This window comes from Mugil cephalus, chromosome 10 (genome assembly GCF_022458985.1).
Source record: "Mugil cephalus isolate CIBA_MC_2020 chromosome 10, CIBA_Mcephalus_1.1, whole genome shotgun sequence".
NCBI lineage: Eukaryota > Metazoa > Chordata > Actinopteri > Mugiliformes > Mugilidae > Mugil > Mugil cephalus.
In genome coordinates this window covers 14726410-14745687 of record NC_061779.1, presented here as the reverse complement: position 1 = coordinate 14745687, position 19278 = coordinate 14726410, and the positions used below count along the sequence as shown (strand labels likewise).

The 19278-nt window shown below is 42.9% G+C and overlaps 3 protein-coding genes across 9 annotated transcripts; 2 read left to right on the top strand and 1 right to left on the bottom strand.

Annotated features, from left to right (window-relative positions):
- The first annotated feature begins 1026 nt into the window (after nt 1-1026).
- Nucleotides 1027-11665, top strand: tpm1 (tropomyosin 1 (alpha)). 6 transcript variants are annotated; one of them, XM_047597289.1, is made up of 10 exons: nt 1036-1275; nt 2022-2147; nt 5335-5468; nt 5749-5866; nt 6054-6124; nt 6896-6971; nt 7188-7250; nt 7352-7421; nt 8002-8080; nt 9010-9225. In XM_047597289.1, the coding sequence occupies exons 1-10, from the start codon at nt 1162-1164 to the stop codon at nt 9011-9013; spliced, it is 855 nt and encodes a 284-aa protein (XP_047453245.1). In that variant the 5' UTR covers nt 1036-1161; the 3' UTR covers nt 9014-9225. The 6 variants fall into 6 exon arrangements, with proteins under 6 accessions (XP_047453247.1, XP_047453248.1, XP_047453246.1 ...); XM_047597291.1 differs by lacking the exons at nt 2022-2147; nt 8002-8080; nt 9010-9225 and adding exons at nt 1687-1812; nt 10809-11665 and having other exon boundaries at nt 1027-1275; XM_047597292.1 differs by lacking the exons at nt 2022-2147; nt 9010-9225 and adding an exon at nt 1687-1812 and having other exon boundaries at nt 1029-1275; nt 8002-8084.
- A 900-nt stretch (nt 11666-12565) lies between these two features.
- On the top strand, nt 12566-16314 carry lactb (lactamase, beta). 2 transcript variants are annotated; one of them, XM_047595626.1, is made up of 6 exons: nt 12566-13000; nt 13105-13171; nt 14402-14592; nt 14697-15015; nt 15103-15268; nt 15448-16314. In XM_047595626.1, exons 1-6 carry the CDS (start codon nt 12671-12673, stop codon nt 15971-15973), a joined length of 1599 nt encoding a protein of 532 aa, XP_047451582.1. In that variant the 5' UTR covers nt 12566-12670; the 3' UTR covers nt 15974-16314. The 2 variants fall into 2 exon arrangements, with proteins under 2 accessions (XP_047451582.1, XP_047451583.1); XM_047595627.1 differs by having other exon boundaries at nt 12567-12988.
- Nucleotides 16315-17057: 743 nt separating this feature from the next.
- On the bottom strand, nt 17058-18757 carry LOC125014512 (pro-neuregulin-4, membrane-bound isoform-like). The gene is made up of 5 exons (XM_047595630.1): nt 18490-18757; nt 18234-18272; nt 18054-18147; nt 17765-17917; nt 17058-17648 (listed from the first exon to the last, which is right to left on the bottom strand). Exons 2-5 carry the CDS (start codon nt 18241-18243, stop codon nt 17576-17578), a joined length of 330 nt encoding a protein of 109 aa, XP_047451586.1. The 5' UTR covers nt 18244-18272; nt 18490-18757; the 3' UTR covers nt 17058-17575.
- Nucleotides 18758-19278: the final 521 nt, after the last annotated feature.

The following is a 19278-nucleotide window of genomic DNA, read 5'->3' as shown; positions in this document are numbered from 1 at the left end:
TTTGTGTGTTTTAACTTCTCACTTGAATAGTGAAGAGGGATTATGGGATTAAAAATAATTAACATAAATTAATGTATTTTACAAATGCAATATAGTAGAATCGCATAGATTTTAAGATATTTTTTCAAAAGTATTCAAACAATACAAATAATTTTGCAGCTTAAACAGAAATATTTGTCTTCAGTAGTTAACAAAGCAGTTTGCATTTCTGAAATGACAAGCCTCTCAGCCACTCAGCTGTTGTATTTGAGGTATAAACCATATCCTGCCAGGACGTTGTGCTGCTGCAGTCAAATGACACATCAACAGTTTACAGGGAGGGGGATATCTAATATATTATCAGGTAAACACTTCCCTGTGTTGAGCCCCCCAGCCTCTGAACAATGCCTCTAGGGCTTGCTGGGCTTACTGAAAACATCTCTTCTCATAGCACATACTTGGTTTGAGCCACTACAACCTATCCCCACCCACCCAAACACACTCAGACTGAGATAAAGACACCGGCGGGGCTGCATCGTAGTCTAACTGTTAATGAAACTGGCTGTGGTCCCCTTGGCCTGGCCGGGAGGGAAAGAGAGACACTGGTCAACAGGGAAATACTGTCACTGTAAAATCATCAAGAAACACGTGAAAAGCAAACGTATGCCTGGTGTCAGTAAAAAAAAGAAGAGAGGAAAGAAAGAATGAAAAAAATATTAATCAAGATTAAGATAATCAAGATATTAGTGCTACATGAAACTTTTAAATATCAAGGTTTTGATCCAACTGAAGCAGAGACTGAGGGGTAGGAATGGTCTATCTACATTAAATGGCTTCTGTTACACTACCATTAGGAAGCTTCTCCGTGGGTGCATGCCTACTTGTCACACCCCATATAAAGGAGTATCAAACGTCAAACGTCTGGGAGGAACGAATCGCCAAGCAGTTCTTTAAAAAAACGTCTGAGCAGCCACACACGCCTCCTCCAAAAAAGTATTGGATGTCCAAAGGAATCCAGTCGCCCCCCCTTGAAAGTACATATTTGACAGGGTAGAGTCAGGCAGAGCCTGCACTCCAGCTTAGCATTCAGTTAGGCACAGACGTCCCTCAGCCCCTCTTCCACTCTCTCCTCGGTTTTCATTTGGACGTTTTGTTGGTGCAGCCGGACAGCAATAACCAGCCATGGATGCCATCAAGAAGAAGATGCAGATGCTCAAGCTCGACAAGGAGAATGCCTTGGACAGAGCTGAGCAGGCTGAGTCAGACAAGAAAGCAGCAGAGGACAGAAGCAAACAGGTCGGCTGTTTTTTTTTCTCCCCCCTCCTATGTGGAAAAACCCAAAGATCCTTAGAAAAAAGCAGGAAAACCAGCAGCAGCAGTATAAAGCTGCTGCAATTAAAATGGATCGCCTCCGAAATACGGATTAATTATTTCCACGGATAATCCCAATTAAGGATTAAATTAAGAAAGGGCACAAGCGTTTTAATTGTTTTGTTTAATTTAGAAACCATTCGTTTTGAGGGGCCGATATAAATCGCCCTCTAAACTGTTTACATCAACCGGTAATGTATAAGTATACATAGTAAAATATGTTTGTAACTTTAAAAATGTTAATAAAAGAGAGATATTGTTTACTGGTATGCTTTAAAACCACATGGTTATTGTATATTCTGTTTAACTGTACAATTTCTTTACATGCATGTATAGTTAGAGGACGATATGAGAGAGTTGGAAAAGAAATTGCGTATTACTGAAGACGCGAGAGATAAAGTGTTTGAGGAGTTCCAAACTGCTGAGGAAAAGCTACTGACTGCCGAGGAGGTCGCCACCAAGGTATCAGAACCTGAAGTGCATGAGCTTCCCTAACTTTTCTCCTGTCTCTCTTTCCCTTGTCCTGTCCTGTCCTGTCCTGTCCCGTGTCTCTGTCTCTCTCTCTGTCTCCGTCTCTCTCTCTCTCTGTACGCGCTCTTGCGCCTATGCGCGCTCACGCACCTCCGTCTCTCCGCTGATCACCACTGAAACTGTCCTGCACTGAAACTCAGCTTGAGGATGATTTGGTAGCTCTGCAGAAGAAGCTGAAGGGAACTGAGGATGAGTTGGACAAGTACTCCGAGGCTCTTAAAGATGCCCAGGAGAAACTTGAGCTGGCTGAGAAGAAAGCCACCGATGTAAGTAGGGAAGGGATTCACAAACGGCACCCTTCCTGCACCACGCTTCCTCACATCTTCATTCTCCCATGTGTGAGAGAAGCGACAGCTCAACGCCACAGGGGAATAATCCTTCCTATTTGTAGTAGTAAAACAAAATTAATTTTCTCGTTAACTTTGTGGATTGGTAGATTTTTGCTGGGGAAAAAAATATTTGTTTATATTTGTTAATATTTGACCACCCATTGTTGAGCTGTCGCTTCGTGTGTTGTCACAAGATCACAAGCACATTCACTTACAAGTCAGCCCGGAGAAATTGCCGTTAAACGTTCACTTAATCTTGTTCAGTATATCTGACTGAATTCACTGCGCTCTAGACACAGAGTGCAGTCTTATTTGTCTTTTTCAGAGTGCAAAGTAGGGAGCAGTCTTCCCAGCTCAGAGAGCAAGCGCCTGGATAAATATAGCCCACTGCTTTATATGGTCAAGATAGAGCTCACATCTGCAGGCTGCGCTCTTTGCTTACCACGAGGAAAAACAGTTTCCCATCGAAAATGTCCCAGACAGCACACCAATTTAAATAAGACTTTTTAAATATATATATTTTAATTAAATTTCCTGTCCCATTTTCCTTTTTGGATAAATACATGATACATAAGAAATCCAATTTATATATATATAAATATATTTTCATTCACAGTTTGTGTAAACATGTTTATACGACTTAATGACAGATGACGGTCAAGTTCAATTGACGGGACAGAGACGTGTGCTAAAAGTCAATCAGGGGTGGCTTAGAAACAGGCTCTGAGCAAAAACTCGTTGTGATAATCCTTTAATCGGATTCAATCGGATTCAGGAGGAGTCAGACCAGAGCGTGTCTGAGGCTAGTGAGTTTTACCCACTTGATGGTGCATTTGTTAACTATGGAAACGTCTTTGTTATCCGTCACTATAACCTCTACTTACAGTCTTATGGCTTTGTTTATGACTATTTTTTCCCCTCTATTTCATATATTTTGACGGTCGTTTTGTGATAGCTGAATAGTTTCAAAGTCGCCCTGTAATTAGTGCATTAATTTGCAGACGTATTCAATGACCCGTATGGCTCAAAACTTTTTCTGCCACGTATGCGCTTCTAAGAGTTGGCCAGCAGAGGGCGCTGCCGCTCCTCAGTTCACCATCATGCACGGCCACTATAATGATTGACAGACTGAGCGTGCTCTTGTCATTAAAAGGCCTTTGTTTCTTAGGAACCGTAGAATTTTACGTTGTATTATTTTGTAAGCTGGTGCGGCAAGTCGTCTCCGTTGTAAAACTTTGCAGAAGCACCGCGAAAAAAAATCATTTCGGGCCCGTTTTGAAATCAGGGGCAGCACTTCCTGGATAAATTGCAGGCATCGCAGAGTGCGTCTCCTGAAAGCTCGCGCACTCCACTGTCCTGTTTCTCTCTTCACGCAGCTTTCGGCGCAATCAAGGACGTCATCTCGTCCCTTGTCAATTTCGCGGAAACTGTTATTGCTGGTAGTGGTGCAAGTCTCTCTTTATTTTTGAGCGCTGTAAACAATGGCCGGAGTTACATCGCTGGATGCAGTCAAACGAAAGATCAAATCCTTGCAAGACCAGGCAGACAGCGCTGAGGACCGAGCCGAGAGACTACAGAGCGAGTTGCTTGCGCAGAGGAAAGCAAGGGAACAAGTAAGCATGTCAACCGCGCTCACAGGCAGACGGTACCTGCGCATCGAGCGCTAAAATATGAACTCTTCTAGCCTGTTCTGTTCGCTCGGTTAATGTGGGGCGGCAGTTTAAATTAATACGCAGTGGAATAGCGGGATTTGTCCTGGTGCGCCGCAGCGCTTGATGCTGAGCTTTTTACTTGGCTCCTTTCAGTGCCACCACAAGTCTCAGATGAGGGTTTGATAGTTCGCTGCTCCTGGCTAAGCTCTTATAATTGGTAGCGTTAGGCCTCTGATGCCCTAGCAGCTGCGTAACTGTGGTGCATTGTAGCACTGTGTTGCCCCAGTGTTTCCAATTGCATCACATTTTGATGCACTTTGCAGTAACGGTCCAAGTCAAGCTACTTTTTTTTTTCTCTTTTCTGTTTTTCCCAGTTACAGTTCTATTAATGCTGCCTTTCACACAATCCAGGCCAAGGCCAAACATTTGAATAAATTCTTTTTTCAGCAACCAGGAAGTCACAACTTAACTGTGGTAACATTTAAGGTGCCACTCAGCTCTGTCAGGTTTGTGCTCTTTGACTTGTCCATATAAGGGCAACAGGGCTTCACAAGCAACTAAGAGTGAACATAGCGGCAGTTGTGCAGACGGGAAATAAATCTTTGTGCACCTGCTCACAGCAGCCAGAGCTCATCATCTCGTCTTGGGGCTCAGTGTGGCGGTCTGTTCTGCCTTTTCCGCCCCGGAGGAGTTGCATTAACCGGAGCGGCTGCAGTTTATAGATTAATAGAAACTTCCTTGTTGCTCTTCACACCTTGAGCTGAACTTTGGTCAAGGACTGCACACTTCAGCTGCAGAGGAAAGAGCATGGCGGGACCTTTGCCTTATGCAAAGGCCTGGTGGATGTATCCTCTTTTCACCGCTCGTTTATAGGACTGTGCAGGTCTTCCACCTGCTGAGCGAGCGTCAGAAAGCAGAAGTGACTTTGAATATTCGTACACAACCCCTCCTTTTTTTTTTTTCTCCCCCTCAGTTGGCTTCAACCCACGTAATTTTCTTCTCCAAAGATACAGACTCATTTCACATGGATGGTGTAAATGTGACCAGTTGAATGACTCGGAGCGCTGTAAACGTAATTGGGAGTCTTCTCCGAGGTTGTACGTGTAGCATGTGAGTAGTCAGTTTTGAGTAGTAATTGTGTCAGGCCCTTAGACTTGAGCCTTGTTAATGCTCTCTCCAGGGCCTAGTAATGAAGCAGAGCATTCAGCCTTCTGTCACTCTGGGATATTATCATTAGCATTACACACAGACCATTAGGAGCACAGACAAGCCTGCTGGGAGGGCTTTTCCCAACAGGTGGCTCTCAGAAGCGCTCCCAAACAACCATGATTGCACTCTCCTGCTGAGCGTAAAACAATTCACGTTAATTAAAGGCACGACGTGCATTTTTTCTGGGCTGACTTGTGCGTTCGGTCGTTTCGAACGCGTTAAACGTGGTCGCTTCTCTTCACCCGCTGTCCTTCTTCCCTTAGGCTGAGGGAGATGTCGCTTCCCTTAACAGACGTATCCAGCTGGTTGAGGAGGAGTTGGATCGTGCTCAGGAGCGTCTGGCCACTGCTCTGACCAAGCTGGAGGAGGCTGAGAAGGCTGCTGATGAGAGCGAGAGGTGGGTTTCCATCGAGCCGCGCGGACTCAGACCTCTGGCCGGTGCCGTTTTGCGTTTCGTTCTATCACTTTAGGCACCAGGTAGCAGGGATAAATATGTTGCGCTTCCATCCATTTATAAAGGGCACAAGCGGGGCCTCTGCCTCTTTTATATCCGTAAACAGTCATGCATTAGCCATTTGAAGTGTATTAAAAATTTACCGGGCAACTGACATGTGTCCTCGGGGAGACTGTAGCGAGTGCATATCTCGGCTCCTGATTCTGTTTGTTCCCCCACACAGAGGCATGAAGGTTATTGAGAACAGGGCCATGAAGGACGAGGAGAAGATGGAGCTGCAGGAGATCCAGCTCAAAGAGGCCAAACACATCGCTGAGGAGGCTGACCGCAAATACGAGGAGGCGAGTTATTTTTAGCCCTACGTGCAGCCTTATTTAAATCAATCAGTGCTACTGCTGCAGACACTGTTACATTCATATACTTCTAACCTGTAATTATATCTTGAGAAATGTCCCAATCTGCGCACACTCAACCCTAGTCATCGAGTGCCTTTTCGTATTGTAACACTTTGTTGTGCTGCACCTAAAGGTTGCCCGTAAACTGGTCATCATTGAGGGTGACCTGGAGCGTACAGAGGAGCGCGCTGAGCTGTCAGAAAGGTAAGGCCTTCCAACTTAACACAGTCCAGAGCTGCACTTCACTACGCACCCGCGCTGGAACTGAACCGTTACGAAAGCTTTGAGCGCTAACACACAAAGTGCAGGACTTGTTTGTCTCTGAACAGTGTGCGCCCTGTGTTCTTACTGTATGTGCTGATCATTTGCATGCTCGTCGTGGTTTGAATGGTTTTGGCATGCCACACCCTCCTCTAACAGACGGGCTAGAAGAATGGAGGATGAGCTAAGGGTTTTGGAGCAAAGCATGAAATCCCTAGACTCCTCAGTCACACAGGTACTGCAGACCAACAACTAACACACACTCTTATCTCTGAGCGCCTCCTCTCGCTGCCATTCACGCTCTCTCTGCTTTGCCTGCTGTGCTCGATTTCTCTTCTCACACTGGGCTCTTTCACTCTGGGTATGTTTCATGCCTGACATGGCAGGGGCTGCGAAAGCATTAACACTTGACAGAAGCATGGTATTTAAATGCTGGAATACCATCATCCAAATTATTGATTTTATTGTAACGCACTCCGTTGCTGTTCTCACACACCTGCTCTGTTAAGGCACCTTTAATGCACTTGGGGTTCCCTCTTTGTTTAATCCCTATAGATCTTATTCATTTTGTTTCCTCTCCCCCTCTTTCTTACTGTCCCTCGTCCTCTTGTGTGTCCACCTCTGGTTCCGCCCGCCCTTCGTTTCCCTCCTCCTCCTCCCTCTTCTCGTCCCTGGCGACTTTATCCCCCCCCCCCTCCTCGTTTAAAACACCAGCAAATGCTCTGAGCTTGAGGAAGAGTTGAAAACTGTGACCAACAACCTGAAGTCACTGGAGGCCCAGGCTGAGAAGGTAAGCGCGACCGTCTGGGTGACTGCATGCTGTCAAACCCCCTGCTAGACTCGGAGGATGAGGAGGAGCCCGGGGAGTCGAATCTCTTCACTTCAGTTTTATTTCACACTCCTCTCTTTAAGTGTAGTAAAACGCGTTTGGCATCAGTTTGAATACGGTGTGACTTTGCCACCTCGCCCGTGTCACTGACTCCTCGTCGTTGTTTTTGTCCCACAGTACTCACAGAAGGAGGACAAGTACGAGGAGGAGATCAAGGTCCTCACCGACAAGCTGAAGGAGGTACGGTTTCACGAGAGTCCAGGAAAATTTATTGAAGTCCCCCGGCGCTGGGTCGCAGTTTGAATGTTGGACTGACTCATAAATCTGTCTCTGTGATGCAGGCTGAGACTCGTGCTGAGTTCGCTGAGAGATCAGTAGCCAAGCTTGAGAAGACCATTGATGACTTGGAAGGTATGTTTTTTTTGTTTTTTGTTTTTTTTTGTTTTCTCCTCATCTCAAAAGGCTCCTTTCTTATTTATTTATTCTGTGTCAGTGATGGCATTCGGGTAAGTGCTCAGTGTCTTTGCATTTCACATAAACTCTCTTCTGCTTTTGTCATCTTTCACACAGTGCAGTGTCATACTTCTGTTACCATGACTTATCATTTCTCTTTTTAGATTTAGTGTTTGAATTTAAGAGAGTAAGAAAAAGGGCATTTGATGTGGAGTAAAGAAAATAGGTGCTGACCTAGTGTTCAGGGAGTCCTAGTGGAGACATAAGGGCCAAAAACACTCCATCTCTCAGTGGTGCTGAGGAATTTACCCTTACATTTGTTTGCATTTCCATTCTCCCATTTTCTGGTGTAACGCTGTTTTCCTCTTTTTCCCTTGTTTTCAACCTTTCTATCATCTCCTCCTGTCTTCTTCTCTGTCCTTTCAATGGTTTGGACGCGTCACCTTTCACTCCCTTGTCATGTGCTCCACCACCTTTGCTCTTTTCCACTCCGCCCCCTCCCCCCTCCCTCCTCCGTGTGCCCCTGGCCCGCCAATAGATGAGTTGTATGCCCAGAAACTGAAGTACAAGGCCATCAGCGAGGAGCTGGACCACGCCCTCAACGACATGACTTCCATGTAATTTTCAACTCACTGTGCCTGCTTGCTCCGTCACCACCCTCCTCTCCCCTGCATCTATAGTCCCTGTGCACCCGGCGCCTCACCTCCTTCACAGAACAACTACATCCATCCGTCTCACTTCCTTATGCAGCTATCTTTCTCTTATAGTCTTAAAGTATCCTAGAGCAGACATTGTGGGATTCCGCGTCTGTATAACTGAAGCCCACTTGTAATAATTGCTCCCCACTCTAAGTGGTCTCCTCTCACAAGTCTTCATTAGTGTGGCTTTAGTGGTTCTGTGTGCCGATGTGTCTAAATCCATATAATGGATGTTTCAGAATACTGTTAAACAGGATTGGAGTAAAGTTAAGCATGAAAAGTACACAGCATGGGTTTCTGTTTAATTACTTTTTAGATGAAAAGTAATTTCATGTTGTGAGTTCATGCATTTTCTTTGTCCCCTAATTCTCAAAATATCCGTTGTAAATCCACGTGGTATTTTGACATCGTAGCTAATGCATGCAAGTCACCTATTGATACGTGGAAGACTGCTTTAAGGAAGTATTTCAATTTGATCCACTTACTGTAACAACTCATTGTTGTTTGCATTGTTTCCCGCCGCTCTCTTCTACTAATACGGTCTGCTTCTGTCCAGAAGAAAGGCCCTTATGTGTCGGTCGTAGTTTAGCTGCTGTGGTTGAGCCCCCGTTTTTTTCGCTAAAATAAGCGATGTCCCTCAACTTTGGGGGATTAAACAGGAGCGCTGCACCTACAGTGCGCTTCGGCGTGACCTACAGTGTTCGTTTGTCTTCAATGCACACAATGCGTTTCCATTGTGGCGCTGTGGTTTTTGTGGTGCGGTGCCGTGGCTCCTGTCGCATTTCCGGTCTCCGTCGGCCCCGCGCGCTGACCCCCCTCGTTCACTTTGACTCTTCTCTTCCACACAGATAAATTGTTTACACCTCATCAAAGACGCCTCCCGCCGGCTGAGCAGCATCTTTCTGCTCTCTCCAGCCTTCCCTCCATTTTCCCTTCCCCCTCTGTCTTTGCTTTCCTTCCCTCCTCATGTTCTCATGTCAACGTGAATTGCATCCCATCACTTGTACAGAATCTTAGAATCTTTCTGCGTTGTATAAAAAATAAACGTCCTTCCTTCTATGTAAGCTGTATCTCTTTACTCTGTCCCTTTTTTTCATTTCTATTTATTTTTCAAGTGGCTATAGTGAAACCAGGAGGCCTTTATCTTATTGATTTTTGCTTCTGCATTTCAAAAAACCATTAGCGTCTTTTATTTCCTTTTATCCTAAGTGTAGTTTTATGGATTACACGGATTGTTCTTTTTATTTTATTCAGATATTGTTACGCTAAGCTGAGATACTAGAAATATCACAGTAGCGCCACAAGCACAACAACCTAGAGTAACTTCAGGTGCCTGACTGAAAGCTGAGCCAAGTTGTCTTCTCTCCTAGCATTTGAAACCGATGCATGCGAGCACTTTTCAAAATTTTAGTACTGTGGCAGGAGTAACTGACAGGAAGGTTGTAAGGACTGGTGGGAGTTAGTGCTGGATTGTTATCAGGAAGGTTGTGGTAAAGTAGAGTGATGGGTGGAATGCAGAACAGTATGTAAGAGGTGTGGAGCCTCATCCAGTGATGAAACTGATATCCGTGGTTATGACAAATGGGCTTTGTATGATACACAGTATCCTGTCATATATTTAAATAAATACAGAATAACACATTCCGAGTCTTTTTTATTAAAACACTTGCCGTATATTCAGACACAGAAAGATGAACATTTTTTGACACTTCATAAGTAAAAGGGGGCTGAACGCTTTAAATCAAACTACAGAATGGAGATCATTGGCTACATGTGACCATATGCTTAAACTGTAGAGTGTATTATTTTTCCATATTATTCAATTTAAAATAATTAATTCTAAGATTTCTGTGTAATTCATTCTGGGTGAATCAGCTTGTCCTCTGTCCTCTGTTCTTACTCTTACTGTCCTACTGCAGAAAAATATTCTTTTGCAAGTGCCAGTCGTTTTTAATCACATTATTAGCTGACTATTCACCTTTCACAAAGGTTTTAAAGTCTTTTGTGATTTATTTAAAAAAAAAAAAGGTAGGTTTCCAAAGGCATGGCACTTCCTCTTTTCCTGTTTTCCTCTGATTTCCCATCCTCGCTCTCTGTTTTTTAACTTACTTTCTCACTGCACCGTCTCTACCATTAACTTCAGAAAAAACGCCTTCTTACCGATGAACTGTGTGTGGTTGAATGAGGGTTAGCCTGTGTTACGTGTTTGTCGCAGTTTGTTTTAAACATGTGTATGACGATTTGATATAACATCCAGAGCTTTTCTGTTTGCATTGTCCATGTACGATGCCTGCCTCGCTATAAAGTTGTGTTCCTGTTGGTGAAAGTGCATCTGAAACAATGAACATCAGGGATTTTGTTTAAATATATCCTTTAAAACATTATGCAGTAATCATTTTTCTGTAGATTGTGTTGATGTATCAATGAACTGTGCATGGTTGCCTGCACATCATAATACGAGCTTGTTCGTTGAGTGTGTTTCTAATGTTTTCTGTCAGTGCCGTGTAGATTTGGTTAAAAAGCACTCAAATTTAATGACTGACCTGAATGATGTTGTGGACAGCTTGATTATTAATATAAGTTAACCACTGACTCACTTATGCTTGCTTGTGTGTGACTAAAACTTCTTTATTTGATGTTCTAACAGAGAAACTGTCGCACGCTAAAGAAGAGAACCTCGATATGCACCAGATGCTGGACCAGACTCTAATCGAACTGAATAATATGTGAAAGCACGGTCTGACCCCAACACACACTGTGGTTTTGGCTTTTTGTACTTGCACCTTGCTTCCCATAAACCCCCTCTTCTCGTACCTTGCCAATGGTGGAGAACAAACTGCCAGATGCTACTCTTATTGCACCGTCCTGCCTTCAGCGGAACTCGACCAAGGAGCAAAGCTAAGGGGAAATAAATTAACCGTTCCCTTTGATGAAGCCCAAACTGAGAAACACCATTGTTTTCGCAAAACCAGTTTTAATGTCTGCCTTTTGCAATCCTTGAGTTAGATTTTTTTTTTTCTTCTTGTTTCGGACAAGTCATCTGGTGAATTGATGTGTGCCATTGGTTACAAATATTGCTCTCTACATCTGCATTAAAGCTGATCTGGTACGCGCCATTCCACCTGATTATGCACATACCAAAGGACAAAGTGGAGAAATTTTGCACTCAGTACGACCTCAACATTATGCATATTACAAACTTAAAAAAATAAATAAATAAAACACCACAAGTGTAAGTATACATTAGCCGTGCCTCTTCGTATGTATACTGGTGCTACTGTATTGTTAAGCAGGGACAGAAGATGCTAACACATTACAGTATGTTCTGTCGTAATTTTCGTCAAAACCTCGGTTCAGAATTTGTTCATCTTGTCTTTATAGTCGTATCTCAGTCATCAGGTTGTGCATTGTTTTAGCATTGTTTTAATGTAGATGTTTCAAGGGTTTGTCATTATTTGAAATGTACGAATTATGAATATAAATAAAAGCACATTTTGAAAGTTTTCTAATTTTGTTTGTGGTGCTTATTTAGCTCTTTTTTTTTTTTTTTTTTTTTTTTCATCATCAACATGACTTAAAGGTATAAAAACTCTTTGTGCTACATAGAGGAAAAGAAAAGAGTTAAAGGACCATTCTCTACTCTGAATTGGACTTCTTCCAGTTGGGAAAAACACAACTGTATATATAATCTGAGTTGCCCTCATAAAACTACACACTACTATCCATAACTATGCACGTGGGATTTTATTGCATAGTTTGTGTAGGTGTGGAATTTGACCAAAGAATGTTCTCCATGTGCTCGTAACAGCTGAATAGTTGCCATGACCTCTGAAAGTCCTTTGTCGCACCAGTGAGGGCATAAGTGTGGGTGTGTGTGTGTGTGTCCTTATGTGTATTTGTGAGAGAGAGCTGTCATCAACTTAAAGTTGGGTCTAATTAAAGCCTGTGCTTATGCACTTGGGTGACATCGTAAGAAGTAGTAGGTGAACTGTGTGGGTGTTTTTATGTGCTTGTAAAAATGAATCCCTTCACTATGTTACAGACACTACATATCAAACAATAAAACTTTAGAAGTAGCGTTCAGTGCGCTTAAAATGGCCAAACATAAAAATCAAGCCTCAAATGCCAACTGGGTGGAAGTGGACAACTTCCCTGGGGTCGCATGGAAGCTAATGAATTGCAAAGTTGTTGAATTTAATTTTAAATTTTCTGCATCAAGGTAATATCAACCAGGCCTGGTCCGTTGTTATCCAGCATTCCAGCTGTCTGGCGGTGGGCCACTGTTAAAGGATGCAGTTTTATACATTTATTTTGTAATTGAGCTGTAATTGAGTCCAGCACAAAGGTCTCTGGGCACTGAACTGTCGGTCGCTCGATGCTCTCGGGATTCGATTAGTTGGGTCTTGTTCGATCGCTCATACAGGAAGTGGCGGGGGTTGTTGTTTACAGCAGCAGCGACAGTTTTATCGGCGTCTTTTGTCGCCAACAAGCAGAAGACACTTTCTGACAATGCTACGGTTATTTTCGCCAAATCGTTTATGTACCAAATGTGGCCGGTCAACAGCCCGCAAATCTCAATTTACTACACCGCGACAGCGTAGTGTTTTTAACCAGGAACAACGGCGATATGTCGGGGGTCCAGCTTTCAGTAAATACCGGTCAAAGTCCACGATTTGGATATGCGGTGTTGGTGTCGGGATTGCAATATCTGTCGGACTGAAATACAGCCTAGATTCTGCTAACAGCTCCTGTGACGATAAAGATAGAAAGGGGGATCGATACGGAGAAGCCATAAAAGTTAGCAGAGACCTTGTGGAGCGGATAAAGGTAGGCACAGAGGTAGGCCTGTGAACTGATGCTAGTAAAGTTTATCGACCAGCCACCATCTCCAGTCAAACTCCCAAAACCACTTGTATGAACTCTGTGTGTCCGTGTGTTGTCAGGATGAAGTCGGGGCTCCTGGGCTGGTTGTGGGCGTCTCTGTGGATGGGGCTCATGTCTGGTGTGAAGGTTGGTCATCAAAGTTGTGAAGCTAGTAAAAAGTTGTGGCAGCGGTGTCGTTTTAGCAACTAAACTCATCCTCTCAGTGTTAAACCACTTCCTGGCAACATATGACCAACATTAGAAGAGATACTTGTTGATACTTCATGCTTTCCAGTGTTGGTGAGGTTGACTAATGCATTAAAAAGTTTAAAAAACATTAAACAGTATAATACAGTAGTAGTAATATTTCTGGTAAACAGTGGCTCAGCAATGGGGCTAGGGATGCACAGGTACCACCTTTTGCTACAACAATTCATTACATTTGATTTGATTACTAGTTCCAACACTGACTTTGATATATACATATATTTTTTTTTTCACTTAAGATGTTATCAGTTGCATCAACATCCTAACTTTAAAGCAGTGTTTGTGTTGTGAAAAATAATATTTAAGCTGGCAACTAGTGTAACAAGTCTGAAAAAGAATGAATGGATGTCACTTACTGAATATAGTAAAGTGAATTTGTATAAGTTACATATTAAAAACTTTTACAGTGGCTATCGTTGCAAAGTTTTATCTCTCTCTCTATGCAAACACACACTAATACACTCACACATGCACACACTGAGGTTCTTTCTCAGTGCTAGTAGCATGAATTAAGTTTGCAAGGGCAAGAACAAGTATTTTATTTCATGAGCTGGTTGAACTGGTTGAGTGTCTTCCAGACTAAAGCGTAATGTTTCAGCCGAGCACTTATTTCATGTCAGGCTGCCTCCGCATCTGCAACACGTCTCTCTACTAAAAGATTTTTGCAAATGGCGAGTTAACCTGCACCTACCTACCTCCGTCCTGCGCAGCAAACGAACGTCTAATGTTTCATTAAAGTGTACATCTGTGTACAGTCGATTCAGAGCACGTAAAGGTAAGCACCAAAATCCAATGTTGGTGTCTGTATCCATTCATCACTACATAGAACAGAAGAGATGTTATGTTGTCTCTGTGTCAACGTAGAACGAGACAAATAAGCTTTACTGGTAATCTGTTGACATTAGATTACGTATTTATTCATATATATTGGTAGAGATGTGAGTTTCAACAGACAGGTGAAAAAAGCTTTATTACAGAAGCACAAAGATGTAACTTCAAAACATGTCTTTATTCGCGTTTAAAGAGATTCTTCTTCTTAATTCACTTCGCTGAATCTTCAGTATATTCCTGTATATAAATTCATCCATATTAATCATATTGCAACTTCAGGGGTCGGTTTTGCCGATTTGGAGAATCGTGTCCCATGCACTCCTGAAACAGTGATGCGGATAGCTAGCATCAGTAAGCCCCTCACATCCGCAGCTGCTGCGCGGCTGTGCGAGGAGGGGAAACTAGACCTCGATGTCCCGGTGCAGAAATACGTCCCGGAGTTTCCCCAGAAACAATTTGACGGACAAAATGTAAGTTGTTTAAATGATAGCAAATGATAAACAGATTTTTTTCATTTCAGCAGTTATTGTTCATTCTTCTCTTCTGCTCACAAGCATAACCTGTATTCTTTCAGGTTACAATAACCCCTCGGATGATTCTGTCTCACCTCAGTGGAATACGGCATTATGAAAAGGACGCGAAGAAAGTGAGGGAGGACAAGGAGAAAGCCAAGAGACTTTTAAGAGCGCCAGCTAAAGAGAAAGAGGATAAAAAGGGCTCATCCGAAAACACTGAGAAATCCTCAACAGATCAGACCAGTAAAGACAAGGACGCAGAGGGGAAGAAAAAGAAAAAAGAGTTTGAGCACGAGGAGTACTACTTGAAGGAGAACTTTGAGAGCGTCGTTGAGGCCTTGAACCTTTTTAAGGACGACCCACTAATTTTTAAACCCGGTAAATTCGCGCTGTATTTTCTTGTCATTCAGATGGTGGCACCATTTAATGACTTGATGAGTCACTCGTGTATTTGTCTGCCCGCAGGCACCACCTTTCTGTACTCCACTCACGCCTTCACACTGCTCAGTGCTGTAGTGGAGCGTGCCGCCGGCCAGAACTTCCTGGATGTCATGACGAAGATGTTCCGTGAGCTGGGGATGCTCAATACAGTGCCTGATGAGAACGACCCTATCATTTACCACCGTGCCAGGTAATCACTAGTGTTGTGTCCGTATCATTTCAACAAGTCAAAATGGAGCACATGGTAAATGTATCAGTGTCATTAAAGTTTTTAGAGATCCGTTTGTTATTTGAATTTTTGATCAAGATCCTCAACCTGATGAAACACAATTGTGACTTCGTATTACACGCGCTGATGCTCCTTCACAGATATTATCATCACAACAAGAGAGGTCGTGTTGTGAACTGCCCATACGTCGACAACTCTTACAAGTGGGCCGGGGGCGGCTTTCTTTCCACTGCGGGGGACCTGCTGCTGTTTGGTAACGCCCTGCTCTACAGCTACCAGGTGGCCCACCTGAAAGACGCCGAGGGCTTGCTCCCTGGTTTCCTCAAACCCCAAACAGCCGTAGAACTGTGGGCCCCGGTTGACAAAACGGAGGCCAGCTGGGATAAGGATGGACTGTACGCCCAAGCTTGGCTGGTAGTGGAGAAACTGCAGAAGTACGGCCAGTGCAGGAAGCGCAGGCACTACGTGTCGCACACGGGTGGCGCTGTAGGGGCCAGCAGTGTCCTCCTCGTGTTACCCAGTGAGGAACTAGACCAGAGTCGAGGAAGGACCTCGCTCCTCCCACAAGGGGTTGTTGTCACCATCATTACTAACATGCAGTCTGTGGGACTCAACAACACAGCGCTGAAAATTGCACATGAGTTTGACAAAGCCAGGAGTTTGTGAGTGTAAGTTGTTTACAGAAATGTCCAAGTTTACATTTTACTGAGAGGTATTTACGTACATGGTGATCCTCGCTAATTGTGCCACGTTTGCTTTAAAAAAAAAAAGCGTCTGACACACATTTTTAACAAATATATTTATGCAAAGTAAGAATTTGAATTGTAACAGGTAGTGACGCTGCTCTGCCACTAGGGGGCATCAGTTTACTGCACTTCATTCAACAATGATTGATCGTTGGCTTTGGACTGAAGGTAGCGCATTTATTTTAAGAGTGAACACGGCTGCTCAGCTCCTTTTTGGATTGCCGCATTTGAGAGAATTAAAAACATTTCATACTTTGTGGATTGAAGTGTATTACTATTTGAAACAGCAAGGTGTAACTACATATTTTCTACTTTTCTTTTGAGGCCTGTGTTGCCAAAGTATTTCCTCTTGGCATCACTGACCCAATACTGTCACTCAATAACCAGAACCAGAATGTAAAGGGACTCTTTCTCATTGTGCTCACTGGTGAGTTGACATTGGAGATATAAGTATAAGTATAAGTATTGTATAAGTATTTAATTCAGTCCAGACTGTTCACGCCTGACTGAGTCTGCAACCAGTCATTAATGGTGACGAGACTTTTAAGGAGTAGCTGTCAGCAGTCCAAATGTTCTTCCTCCGCCGTTGGTTGTTAGGAAGTTGCAGGCAATACTGGCAGAGTAACAAACTTCTGGCAATGCTGTCCAACAAGTTTTAATTCTCTCCTCAGCTCAGCGAGTTGAAGCAGATTTGATGGCACCATTCTCATTAAAAAAACCCGTGGGATCTCCTGTGTCCCCGTTTTTAGATTTAAGGGGACTGACGAGCGGCTTGGGATGATCTAATTATATAGAGTCCCACACACATCCTCTCAATACATTTGCTGCACGTGTGCCCAGTTTATCACGACCGGTCCAGACAACTTCGAGGGGCACTTGTGATTTAGGGTTAAGAGCAGGCTGAAAGTTCAGGTTAGCAGAGAAAAGTGAAACAAATGTGTGAGTGTGGACGTGCAGTTTCACCAGGTTTCACATGGTCAAATCATTCAGATGGAATCACAATATATACTCACACTTTTACAAAATATTTATTAATAGAATATTAATTGATACAATGGCAATTTTTTTTATATATATATATATATATATAGTTCCACAAAATGTTTTTATAAATATTTTTTACAAAGTTAAAGCCACTTTGTGATTACATTCCAAGCACATATGGTAGATTGAAATGTGACTTAATGCCGGTAACAACGAACTTACAGCTGCGTTTTTTAATAAAATCAAATAAGCTTCTGCACAAGATGCGGTTCATTTCCCACTCACGTTTTATCACACCCTGCCTGTGTGTTAATGAAGAATACCTTTCCCTAGCTATCTGCGTGGATGATTCCGGAGATCTCGTGAGATGATCACTTTTAAGCTCTACGCACCAGTTCTCTTCTACTGCTTGGTCTTTCATAGTCATATCCAAAACGGCCAACAAGACACTTGACACTTTTTTTTTTTTTTTAAATAATCCCATCGTCCCGTCTGACGACACGGAAGGGAAAACGAATGCACGTCCGAGAGGCAAAGATCACACCGTTGGCTTCACTCTCCAGTACTCGGCTGGTTTGTTCTGTTGGCTCTGTTTCTTTGCTTTCAACATCCTGTGCACAGACACAAGTAGTCTTTATTAGCCTTTAGAGAACATGTTACACGACGTCCCAATGCTATTTTTAGACTCCGTGGGACACTGTAAATTGTAAATTTGTAATGCACTTACTTGCGTACGTAGAAGATGATAACTCCCAGCGCCACTGTGATGAGGAGGGCGACGATGACCACGGCCGCAATTAACCCTGCCTCCTCCGCATTTGGGGAATAGCTAAAGAGCTGGAAGTGCTCACATCGGCTGCCTTTGTAATTTTCATTGCACCTAAACAGAGACGGTGTAACGTCAGAAGTTAGTTTTCTCACCATATTCCCATATCACTTTATTTAAGTGAAGCTTTCTGAACACTCATTCTTCCATCAGTTTAAATTTAAATGTCATTTTCTTTCATCAAACTTACACACAGGAGAGCGTATCCATGGAAGATATTTTGTAGCATGTCCCTCCGTTCATGCAGTATGTGACCTCCTGCCCACTGCACGGGTCTCCGTGATCTATGAGACATTATAACATTTAATACTCCTAACTCCGGCTGTGTAGTTAACTTGTTTTTAAATGATTGAGTAAATGTTATCATTACCTGCCATCATTTGGAATGTTTTCTCTTTTCCTCCGGACCCTATGAACACAAGGAACAGCTTTGTGAAACTCATCTAGTCATCTCTCACCACAAAGGAAAGCATGTCAGAACTAGAAGTTTCAGATGCCAATAATAAAAGCAGCCCTACATGCTATTTATAAACAGTCCCTTAAACCTGAAATGATCAAACTTTGAGTAGTGGGAGAAGTATATCCTCATACTTAAGAAAGTTCATCAAAAAAAAACCTTCTCTTACCAGCTCGTTAAATTCCCAGCTTATGGTGGTTAGCTCAGGACCTCAAAGCAAGTCATAGTGACGCCGGGATTTCAGAAGACGTTTTCATGTGGGTGTGTTCCTAGCCTAAAAAATGTTGTGATTGCAGTTTGTCCACATTGTAAATAGCACGTAAAAGGTCAGGAAACCACCAATTGCTGGTAATTTGTTAGTGTGGTGCCATGAAATGGCGTCATTTACAGGTGAATGAGAGTCTGACAAGCTGCCCTCAGATGGTTTAAAAAAGTGTCTGAGAAGTCTTTTTGGCAGCGCTGATAGTATCGCGTTTTGTTCTCTGCACTTCTGTTGCATCACGGGATTAGACAGAGGATGGGTGAGGAAAGCACCCGTTGTGCATGTGAAGTCAGCGTGTCTGGGTTTGGTAAGAAACAAGTGAATGACTGGTATGCAAAGAAGGCATGAATGGAATCGTGAGAACTTTAAGTAGTCTAAGAAAACATCGCACCACTTCCTATGGACAAATTGTTACTTCTCTTTGCTAAGAACCGTTAGTTGACTGATCAAGACATTTTTTTTTCAACATGAAGAAACATTAATAATTAATAATTATGCTTTTACTGATGGGTTTTCTCAGTTCATGCAGCCCATAATCACTCATTCTGGAGATGTTATATGGATTTTAATGATATTTTGCTCTAATGTTTGAGAACTTGAGAGTAAACGTTAAGGGAGACTATTTTTACATTTCATTTGGCAAATAAGTGCTAAAACACCATTATTAATCTTCTCTAACTGAAAAACAATAATATT